The following is a 12377-nucleotide window of genomic DNA, read 5'->3' as shown; positions in this document are numbered from 1 at the left end:
CGTCGACATTTGTCAGTGCAGTTCGTAATTTCGATGGACTGTGCAAATTTCAAGGGGCGGGTATTAAAAATAATGCATCTCTGACTGCGTGTAATTGCCGACGAACAACAAAAATTATAGAGGGTCATTTAAAAATTAACCAACGGAATAATTAAAAAATATATTATTTAAATTGTTCATCGGTGATTCCATCTGTAAAACTGCACTATAAATTCTAGCGACAGCCCCTTCAGTTCATTTTACCTCTCCTTCGTTTCAGAGTTCTCTCGTTTTTGTGTTTTGCTTGTAATCTCTCGTTCTATCTTCAACAAATTAAAAGGTATGTATTTTCATTTAATATGCTTAATGATTTTTTTATTATTATTTTTTCTTTGTTTTAGTTATTGTTATTTTTGTTGTGTTTTTATTTTGGTGTATTTTTATAATGTAGATAAAGTCTTGAAATAAACACATTATTAAGGTAAGCATTTTTCATTCCTAAAGTCTATAGTTTTTATTTTTTTTAATTTTTTCAATATATTTTATTGTGTTGTATTGCCATAATAATTGAATACTTTGTTGAATTTTAACTGTTATTGTTGAATTTACCTTGTAATTAGTAATTGAATATATAGGATTAAATTTAATAATTTTATCTCAATTTTACTCTATTATTGCATGATATGTGTTTAATTATTTCTATTAATTTTAATTGTTATTTGTAAAGATGTTAGGTTATATATAAAAATTTTGAATGAAGTCAATTGGTTTGTGGGTATTGTTAATAGTTGCAGGTTTGAAAACTTTGGGTAGTCTTCAGTGTAGGGGAGGTGCTGCCGATTTTTTTTAATAATCTAATTTAATTATGTAATTAATCATATAAAATTATGTAGATGCATAGAACAAAATCAATAGCTCGTCACTCACATATGGTCGCAGCTAGTTCTTCTAGCAGTTAAGATGACATGTCCTTAGATGCCAATCAAGAAGAGATTCCTACACTGACTCACAATACTGCCTCTTCCAGTGTGGTTTCACAACGTAAAGGCGGTGTGCCTTCATAGCGGAATCAATTCACCTGCAAGTACGAGGCACATTGGAATGACAACCTTCCAATGTAAGTTTGTTTCGGTTTTAGTTTTTTTTTTTTTTTAATTATCACACAATTTATAAACAACTAGTCAATATTTCATTAATTTAATTTATTTTCAGGTTCACAAATATTGAGGCCACCCAATCAATATCATCGGCGTTTATATCGTCGATGGAGATTCAATTATTTCAATGGAGTCAAGTTTCCAGACAACCTAAATTGAGACCTTATATTGATACATGGTTTCAAAGATTTCAGGTTGGTGTTAATTTCTAATTTCTAGCTTATTTTTAATAAATAATTATTTTTATTTTACATAAATTATTTATACATAACACAAATTCGAGTGGAACAATGTGCATGATAATGTTGCGAGGAGAGTGTGGGAAAATCACGTGGCAACTAGGTAACATCGAAAACAATATGATATTTTTTTAAAAAAAAATTATGTTTTAAAATCTAATTTGTCATTATGGAAGTAGGTTGCATGATTTTTTATATGAATTACAAAAAAAAGTCAAAACATACACGAAAGATAACAGTCTACAAGGCTAGAATGACACGGTGGTTTGGAGGGATTTGAAACCGCCATACATCTCGGGGGATATATGGCCGCAATATATTCAGCACGTGACATCTGAGTAGTTCACACGACGTTCACAGTCTGATGCCGACAATCGAAACCGGTAAATTCATGGTTCGATGATCACGTACACCGGTGGCTCCATTCCATTTGCTGCACATGTGAAACGAATGGTAAGATTAATTTAAATGAAATATATCATTAATTAATTTGTTGTTACTTAATTAATTTTTTTCTCACAACCTACGCTCTTGGACGTGAGATAAGCCCAATAGAGCTATTTGTAGATACACACACGTGGAGTGAAGACCACCAAAAGGAGGTACAATAGTTTGTTGATAATCACGCTCAACACTTCATGATATGTTTGTTCAACCATTTTATTTTGTAAGTTATTAATTTCTTGAATTGAATATGTTGATTTCTTTTTTTAATTTTCAAGAGACTTATAATAGGCGATTGAGGGAGAGATATGGGGACGATCTTTCAATCCATCTGGATTTCGATCCATATTTGTGGATGGAGGTAGGATTGTCTAGTGGACTCGATAAAAATCAGGTATATGAGCTCTCCTACACTACGGCCGAGAACTTGCAGGTGACTCATAGTGTCTCAACTGTTGGGAGCTCCCAATTAGTATCGAACACCCAATCTAAGGAGTTAGTGGCCTTGCAACAACAATATGAGCAACTCTCGGCAGATTATGAACAACTCTGCAAAATGGTCATAGACATTAGATCACAGATGGGTAATACTTATGCACCCCCTTTTTGGTAGTTTGGTCCCGGGAACAATCGGCCTCCTCCTCCTCCTCCTCTAGCTCTGCCATTGTTATAGTTTAATTTTTTTTGGAAACACATTAAAATTTTAATGAATATTTGGATGAATATTCTTTAACATTATTTTTATATTTTTTTTTTATGTTTAATACAATTTTATTTGCCTAAATGGTTTTTTTACTATAATTTTATATAATTTATTCTAAATATTTTTTTAAAAAATTAAAAACACCATTGATGGATTTCCAGATGGAATTCTTCCATCAGTATTTTATAGAGAGTTGAAAAATATTTATTAGAAATGCCACAATCACTGATGTCTCTACAGACAGATACTGTTCGTCGGCATTTTACTGAGAGTTGAAAAATATTTACTACATATGCCATGATCATTGATGGAATATTTACATTGGTATATTTCCAACGAGAATTTTTTTTTAGTGCATTTTCTTTTTGTAAAATGATCGGTATATTTTTTACCGACAGAATGTGGAATTATTGACGAACGCTATGTCGACGGACTGTTTCCGTCGAGGATTTAGTCTGTAAAAAATTTACCGATGAAGTGGCAATCTTACACCAACAAATTAGGTCCATCAATAAAACTTTTAAATGTTGTAGTGATTCGAATGTCTAGAAAATCTATGAACCAAAAAAAGAGGTCGGAAAATAAGCACTAGTGATCCTAAGTCTTGAAATCCTTAAACACCTTTTGAGCCTATAAACATCTTTTTTTCTTCACAACCAAGAGTTCAAGCCTACATTACGTTCCTAATCAAGCTTTTTCTGATTAAAGACAAGCAATTTGGATTGACATGCAATGCTTTCTCATGAGAAACAAGTCATTATTCATACAAGCAAAATCAATGCTTTGAAGATCGGTTTTCTATAATCCTTAAATTGAAGTTTGAACCTTTTTTACCAATAAAGTGTCGCTTTATATTTTCACCAAAAGCAAAAGTTTTCATCACTTCTGAAAACATGTCCATATAAATCACTTGAATTTCTTCAAAACAAGTTTGCTTTAAACCGATACCAAAATGATTTGTGTCTAAAATAGCTTTGAAATTCCAAAAACTCTATTTGAAAACAACTCCTTATAAATACTCAAACCTTCTTTCACATAGCCTCATCCCTAAAGAAAACCCAAATTGAATACTTAGAGGCATTATCAAGCCGGGGGCAATCCAAAAACATATAATAGGGCTAGCTTCATGATTCCCTTTTTGAAAAAACAAAATGTAGGGCCGAGCTGGCAACCCTTGAGATAAAGGTTGAAAGACAAAAAAGTATGATGATATCAAGCCCTTCCTAGAGGTTAAGATCACAAGATGTAACTTGAGTAAGCAAGAGCAAAAAAGTCATTGAAGTTTACTACCAAGAATCAAACTTTTAAGAAAAGAAAGACACCATGAAGAAATGGGGACCTATATTACTTAGGTAAAGTATACATGTATATTGATCATAATGCATTGTTTTCATCATTGACATATTGGTGTTTCACCATCACTTCTTAGATAATGCATTTTCAAACCATATCTCTTTGCAAGTGCGCCTTTGAGCCCTCATCTCCTTTTGAGTCTGCCTTTGAGCTCTCACTTCTTAAGTAGTGCGTTTTCCTAACCCTACCTACTTTTGAGTGCGCCTTTAAACCCTCATCTCTCTTTTAGCTTTATCATGTTATCTCTTCAAAACTCTTCAATTTTTTTTTTTCATTTGGATAGGTCACTCATTACAATAAGACTGTTTTTCATATTTTCTATTTGGGTAGGTCATCCATTACAATGAGACCACTTTCAAAACACCTCACTTATTTTTCACCAAATGATCCTGCCTCCATCCATGAATCTGGATCGAAAACCGGGTGGGTCGACAGATTGTTCTCGTATCTCTCTCTCAACCAACTATTATATGTCTCCTGGAAATAAAAACTAAAATCATCAAATTCAATTCAAGAAAATAATAACTTACAAAAGAAAATGGTTGTCAACATACTCCGCACTTGCATCTCCATAAAAAGCTCAATTGGACTCGGCTCATGTACAAGAGCCATAGCTTGTATGAAAAAAAATGTTGCAAGTTAAATATATTTATAAATAACAAAAAATTGATTAAATATAGCTGTGATTAAAATTAATCTTACCATCCACTTAACATGCGAAACAAAAGGAATGGAGTTGTTGGTGTGCATGGTATCCGAGCTGTGAATTTGCCTGCTCCAATTCCATGCACCTGACTTCAAGCGTCATGTGAAATGCTTGGACGTCACGTCTATATATATTTTGCTCATGTATCCTCCAGGATGTATGGCGGCCTGAAATCCTTCCAAACCATCACGTCATTCCAGCATGACAGAGCGTTTTCTCTAGCATATTTTTTAGCTTTTTATGTGCCTGATACTAAAAATGACTTAAACTATATGATACAAACATATTCTATATAAAATAATGACAAATGAAATTTTAATATTTAAAATAAAAAATAATTATCGTATCGTTTTCGTTGTTACCTAGTTGCAACATGATTCTCCCAAACCCTCCTTGCAACATTGTAATCTTCTCTATCCCATTCAAATTTACCCTTGCATGAACAATTTATGTAAAATAAATCAATAATCTAAATAAAGTAAATGAATTTACATAAAAAATAGTTAAAATTTTAAGTTAACACTAACCTGAAATCTTGAAAACCATGCATTGATATGATGTTTTCAATTAGGATGTTTGGAAACTTGACTCCATTGAAATAATGGAATCTCCATCGACAATTTAAATGCCAATGTTATTATCGGTCAGCCTTAATATTTGTGAATTTGAAAATCAATAAAATTAATGAAATATTAGTTGTTCATAAATTAACACAAACTTACATTGAAAGGTTGTTCTTCCAATGCGCCTCATACTTGTGGATGAATGGATCCCGCTGTGAAGGGATACTGCCTCTACGTTGTGGAACAACACTGGAAGAGGCAGCATCATGAGTCGATGCAATCGCCTCTTCTTGATCGGCACCCAATGACATGTTGTCATCATTACTACTAGAAGAACTAGCTGTGATCATGTGCTCACAACGTGCAGTTGATTTTTCCTTATGCATCTACACTAATTTGATGAATATTTGCATAATCAAATTTGATTTTTTTAAAAAACAATTTAGCAGCACCTCCCCTATACTAGAGACTAAAAATTTTCGATCTTGCAAATACACAAAATATATGCCACAAACCAATTTACTTTAATTTATTTCTACCAACAATTTTAGATTATTCAATTTCATCTCATTTTCAACGTGATAATGTTTTTAATCCTAAATTGACAAGAATTTTTTGAATTTAAATTGAATCCTATATATTCAACTAACATTTATACTACAAATTTGACAATAACAATTCAAATTCAACAAAATAATAAAATATTATTGCAATGTAGACAATAAAATAGAAAAAAAATTAATCCTATATATTCAATTAATATTTATACAATAAATTTAACAAACACAATTAAAATTCAACAAACATAATAAAACATTATTGCAATGTAGACAATAAAATAGAAAACAAATATAGGTTTTAGGAATGGAAAATGTTTACCTTAATGGCATGTTTAATTTCAGAGTTTATCTGCATTTAATATAAAAAAATAAAAATACATTGTTAATAAACCAAAGAAAATAAGAAAAATAAGAAAAAATAATATTTCAAAATATTCAACATATATACTTGTTGATTGTGTTGAGAGGAAATACTTGAAGATCTTCAGACAAGAGAGGATTGAGAGAGTGAGATTGGAGATAATGAGAGAATTTGAGAGAGTGAAAGTAGTGAGAGATTGAGAGAATTGAGAAAAATGAACTTACAATGCCCTTGCTGGTTTTATTCACATAACTTAGTCCCTCTCTGTTTAAAAGCCCTATATTTAGAGAATTTGGGAAAGTAGTGGAGTGTTCGCTTTAGATTCCTTCTCTGTTTAAAAGCACTATATTGAGTGTCTATATTTTGTATCTTCTTATAACTTAGTCCCTCCCTTAAGCATAAGAAAGAATGTTGTAAAGGCGACATCGTTCTTCCTTTAAGCATAACTAACCTCTTATCTGAATCTCTAGAACCAATGCTTATTTTTAGGATTTCTAGTTTCCTCTAATTACTAGGTGGCGACTCCTAATTTTTCATGATATATATTTTAGCCCTCATCACGATATCCATCGAGTCGCAACAGTGATGATATTTAGTGTGAGTAGTTGACCAAATTCTTTATGTGTCCCAACTTCTGTTAAGATATGTATAGGTGCATCATGATCTTTTGGTCCTTCAAAGTCAATTAGTAGAGGGAAAAAAGTTTATTGTCGGATGATTTTCTACAAAGGATTAATGTTACTATGTTTGACATCCATTCATTAATTAACATAGATTTCACTATTATGATCCTAGTGGCAATGAAGATGATGTAATGTTAGACCCAAACATTGATGATGATGTGGATAATGATGTTGACAATGAGATAACACCTATTGTTCTTGAATTTGGAGATGTTTACGGGTCTACATTTGCTATTTTTTATGATTGAGCACTTGGTCATAGATGTATTACATGAGGCTCTGATTTAGAGGTTAGACTAACATTTAACATTTAAAATGAACACATTGCATATTTGATTGAATACCAAGTTCAATGGTCGAACTCGACCTTTGTTCAATTACAATGTGTGCAAGCTCCTAAATTTAAATGGTATTTATATAGGGGATATCATACAAGATTGGATTTATTTGAGATAACAAAGTTAAAAGGGTCACACACATGTACCTTGACCTTTGTCCAAAAAAACCTCCATCAGCTCGATGCAAATTATGTTGCTAATGCCATATCAACCCTTGTAATGGATAATATTTTAATGATAGTTGCAAGCATGCATAATAAAAAAAAAATTCAAGGGTTTTTTTTTTCTTGTTTTCGCTTCCCTTTTACAAGTCTTGGTGAAATGAATGTTTTTCATAAATTGCTAATTATAATCATTCTTCAAAGTTCTTGCCCAATAATTAGAGTATCAATTGAAAGTTTAAAGTAACGTAGCTATTGGTGAGTTATACAAATATAGGTACAACCTGGCCATTTGTAAAAACATTTTTATATTTTGGATCTAAATTCTAGATTTTTAGTTTCTTTATAAATTGTCATTGTATGCTTTTTTTGGTAATTTTTTTAGTAATATTGGCAAGTAGTATCATTTGTATAGTTTATATAAATTTAGATCTTAGATATAGAAACCTTTCTCTTTTTCAGTTAAATTAAATTTTTTTGTCAAAATAGATGGAATTATATGTTAGAGAATAATATAAATCATATCTTGGGACCTCATCTAACATCTTAAATTTTGAGGTTAAATAGATTCTTTAACATGGTATTATTAAGTGTTCATGAATTTAAATCTCATCATCTTTATTTATTTGATAAAAGTTAAGTAAAAGATAATATGGGTCTTTATAAATTTTAAACACAAAAATTTTTAACTTGAAAGAGTATATTAAAAATTAATATAAATTATATCTTGAAAGGGCTATATATATATCCTGCCACCACCGAAATGTCGGTTATCCGACTCCGCAACACACATTGCCACATAATCAATATGATGTTATTCCTTGCATTCACTCTACTGCTACTCTCCGATGCCGCTGCATCAAAATCAATAATCAAGTCCCTACCTGGCTTCGACGGTCTCCTTCCGTTTGTACTGGAAACAGGGTGAGTGCACTTCCTTTTTCTCTTCATGGTGCAAGGCCTTGTGAAGTTTATCCTGTTTTGATAATGATTTTCTGTGTCCAGGTATATTGGCGTGGGAGAAGTGGAAGCCGTGCAGCTATTCTACTACTTCATCGAGTCTGAGAGGAGCCCAAAAGATGACCCTCTTGTGCTCTGGCTCACTGGTGGCCCTGGATGCTCTGCCCTGTCTGGAATTATATATGAAATTGGTGTGTGTGTGTCTTCATCTTTCTAACCCCATAATTCATGTTTTCAGTAACTACAATCTTCTTATCGTGCACTTTTTAAAACAGAAATTTCTCTATTTCCTAATTCGTTTGGCAAAAATCCAAGAAATTTAAGGCTATTAAAAGTTTTTCTAATGGTGGTTATGAATGAATAGGCCCGTTATCATTTGATTATGCAAAATCCAGCGGAGGAGGCAAACCTGTTTTGGCATTGAACCCATATTCATGGACAAAGGTCACAAATTTCTGCACCCTTGAATTATTTATTTGCAACTAAATGTAACTGTTGAAATTTTGTTTCATGTAATGGTGCAGATTGCCAACATAATATTTGTAGATGCACCTGTTGGTACCGGATTTTCCTATTCAACTACATGGGAAGGCTACCATGTTACTGATACATTGTCAGCTGCAGAAACTTATGAGTTTTTAAGAAAGGTAAGGGAAAGTGTATTTTTAAATTGCAAGATATAAAAGTTGTATGTCAAGGAGAAGGAATGGCACAGAAGTGGGTTTTTTTCTAATTAAAATTAGAGGTTTTTGGTTTTTTGCACAAATGTTGAAGACAACTGGAGACTGATTTATGGATATGCTAGAAAAGCATAGTTTTATTGATCATTGACTTGCAATTTATACATCATAATGGAATCAGATTTGTTGAAAAATCTGCTATGATAAGCATAGAAGGCAATATTGACTAGAAACGTAAAACAACTGTTAAATTCAAAAGGTTGTTAGCTGCTCCATGATACGAGTCATGCTAGTCAACAGAGGTAAATGCATGGTTGTAAACTAGCTAGTAATGTAAAACAATTTGGCTAACATTATGAGTTTGTGACACAGTGGCTCGTGGATCACCCCAAGTTTCTTACAAATCCACTCTATGTTGCTGGGGACTCCTTTACAGGCATCGTTGCACCTATCATAGTCCAGGAGATTTCTGATGGTAGTATTTAATTAACTACTTCTGTCCCAAACACAAATTATCTTTCTTGTAATATTCAACCTCCATATGCATACATAAGTGTTTAATTTGTTTTTGTTTTATTTCTTGCAGGAAATGAAGTGGGACATCAGCCAACAATGAACCTCAAAGTACTCGATCAACTCTGAAAATCCAAATACGCATTAGTTACAATTCCACAGCTGCGCGCCTTTGTTTTATTTTGTTTGTTTCACCTACTTATTTGCGTTGTAGTTGACAAGGCTGTAAAACATGTTGGAACTCAGGGATATGTGCTTGGAAACCCACGTACAGACTATGAGATTGAAAGCAATTCAATAGTTCCGTTTGCTCACCTAAAAGCGCTTATATCAGATAAACTCTACGAGGTAACTTCCCTCTCCTAGCTCTGCTCTTTAACTTCCCAGCTAGCTAGTTCTCATATAAGCAAAACTATTCTCATGTTTTCTTCCAGTCCTTCATGAAAAATTGCAAGGGTGAGTACTTAAATCCAGATCAAAGCAACGCATCGTGTATGGAAGACATATTAGCCATCAATGAGGTGAATGATCAATTCATAAATCAAAACTCTGATAAACATTTTTTTGCATCATGCTTGAAGTTTATGAACATGAAAGTTGACTTCTCTTTTGACTTTATATATAGTGCATTGGAAATTTAGATAATGCACAAATTCTGGAACCTGCATGCAAGGACATATCCCCAAAACCAGTGGCATTGAAATGGGATCCAAGGTTTCTCATAGCCGATGACGCTGATATTCTGCTATCAAGTCCCCGTGTTCCTGGACCTTGGTGCCGGGTACATTGAACTTTCTCTTTTCTTTTTTCTCTCTTACACATAAAAAATCATCGCATACCTTGGTTATTAACCAGCTTATTGGCATGTAGAATTACAATTATGTATACATTTATATGTGGGCTAATGATGAAACTGTTCGAGATGCTCTTCATATTCGCAAGGTATATATGCTTGCCCTATCAACTATATTACCTTCCAGATTCAAAATCACTCTGCTCCTGGCGGAAAATTAATAAAACTATCATGACCAGGGAACCATAAAGGATTGGAGAAGATGCAATAAGACCCTGGCCTATTCGTACAATGTCGAAAGTACTGTTGATTACCATCGGAACTTGACCAAGCAACCATATCGAGCTCTCATTTACAGGTATTGTTTATAATTCTATGAACACATTATAAATTCTGAATTTTCCCATTTAGTGCAATCTTAACCATTGTTTTAACCTGTGTAGTGGCGATCATGACATGACTATCCCATACATTGGCACGCATGAATGGATAGAATCTCTGAATTTGACGATTAAGTATGACTGGGAACCATGGTTTGTTGATGGTCAAGTTGCAGGGTAAGTATCCATCATTTTACACCCTTTGATTTTATTTTTCAAAATCCAAACCAATGGGAATTTATCATAATTTTTTTTTTAAAAATAGAACTTAGTTACAAATATTCTGAAAAATAATATACATTAAAAAAAAAGATAGAACAAAAAAAACAATATTGCTTTTTTTTTTTTTAAAAAAAAAAAAGACTCATGTTAATTTGTTTTTATTTTTCAATAAAGTTAAATTATATCAAACATGTAATTAATCATAAGATAATAAAATATTTCGTTCATGATTTTATTAATAACATTTTTTTATTAGATGCTAATAATTTTCTAGTAATATTTTTAAACTAATATTAAATATTTTATAAAGGAAGATATTTGTCACTAAACTATCACCTTTTTAAAAAAAATTCATGAAATTTTTTTAGTTTGGGTTTCTTTTATTTATTTTTTAGATAATGATATTATTTACATTTTTGTAACATGTGTCATGTCCATTTGAAACGGTAGAGGTTAATTATTATTATTTTTTTTTAAAAAAAAAAAAAAAGTAGAATGACAGAATAAAAAAACAAAGGTACTTACTGGCATTAACTAATCCTTTTTTGTTTGTTGGGTCATCTTTAGATACGCAATGCTGTATGCAGACAATGCGCAAGAATACATAACATACGACCTGACATTTGCAACTGTGAAGGTAAGAGCAGGCATTAGCTCAGCTAACTGTTTAATCTAAAAATATAAATAAGCAATTATGGTATCTTGAAAGCCTGATATTGGTGGTGTAGGGAGGGGGTCACACAGCGCCGGAATACAGGCCACAGCAGTGCTTAGCCATGATGGATAGGTGGTTTGATTACTACCCTCTATAAAAAAAACCAATACCAAAATGTTCTCATGGACTCATTAATTAACTATTGTAAGCCCTAATCCATGTTTCGTATTTCAGCAACGGGATCTTTAATATGATCTAGCTTCTACTGCACATCAGAAAAGTCAAGGATTAACGAGCCTTTTAGCTCCTACCCCTTTTTTTTATTATTATTTTCTCGATAGAATTGATAGTTTATGTTTATGCCTCTTAATTAATATATGTTCAGATATGGATGGTCGTGCTTGAAACATAATCTCTAAACATGTAGCCTTTTTTAACAAAAAAAAATTATTATAATGCTACTTTAAGAGAATTATATTTGCCCACTAAGATACGGGCACTCGTTATTTAGTAATAGAGTGAATAGACAGGGAATAAAATCTATGAATACAAATGAAATTATTGAAGGAAAACATTTGTCATATTTTAGGGTGATATTTACTGATTGATTTTATTTCATTGTTAAATCCATCAGTATTTAACAAATGGAAGCATTTCGTTGTTAAATCCAACAATAATAGTTAATATATAAACTGACCACCGAACCTCCCCTCTTCTATTTCTCCTTCTTCTCCTCTGCAACTAAACAAAACCGCTCCCCACCCCACCCGCCCCCCATCATTTCTTGACTTTTCCAGTAATGGCAACATTTTTATTGAGGATTTTCCATTTTAAATAAATCTACTATTTTTTTAATTTGAAAACAATTTTGAAAAGTCAATTTTTTTATTGCATATTTTTTGTAGTAAATGTATTTTGATTGAGTGT

The 12377-nt window shown here is 32.2% G+C and overlaps 1 protein-coding gene across 2 annotated transcripts; it reads left to right on the top strand.

Annotated features, from left to right (window-relative positions):
* The first annotated feature begins 8012 nt into the window (after positions 1 to 8012).
* Positions 8013 to 11804, top strand: LOC140954125 (serine carboxypeptidase-like 18). 2 transcript variants are annotated; one of them, XM_035067276.2, is made up of 14 exons: positions 8014 to 8171; positions 8253 to 8398; positions 8572 to 8651; positions 8732 to 8854; positions 9260 to 9362; positions 9474 to 9511; positions 9647 to 9748; positions 9835 to 9921; positions 10026 to 10181; positions 10271 to 10342; positions 10433 to 10551; positions 10637 to 10750; positions 11363 to 11432; positions 11524 to 11804. In XM_035067276.2, exons 1-14 carry the CDS (start codon positions 8056 to 8058, stop codon positions 11605 to 11607), a joined length of 1410 nt encoding a protein of 469 aa, XP_034923167.1. In that variant the 5' UTR covers positions 8014 to 8055; the 3' UTR covers positions 11608 to 11804. The 2 variants fall into 2 exon arrangements, with proteins under 2 accessions (XP_073266702.1, XP_034923167.1); XM_073410601.1 differs by lacking the exon at positions 10271 to 10342 and having other exon boundaries at positions 8013 to 8171.
* Positions 11805 to 12377: the final 573 nt, after the last annotated feature.

Source organism: Populus alba, chromosome 1 (genome assembly GCF_005239225.2).
Source record: "Populus alba chromosome 1, ASM523922v2, whole genome shotgun sequence".
Classification (NCBI taxonomy): Eukaryota; Viridiplantae; Streptophyta; class Magnoliopsida; order Malpighiales; family Salicaceae; genus Populus; species Populus alba.
Note: the sequence above shows the minus strand (reverse complement) of the source record. Positions and strands in the feature narration are given on the sequence as shown.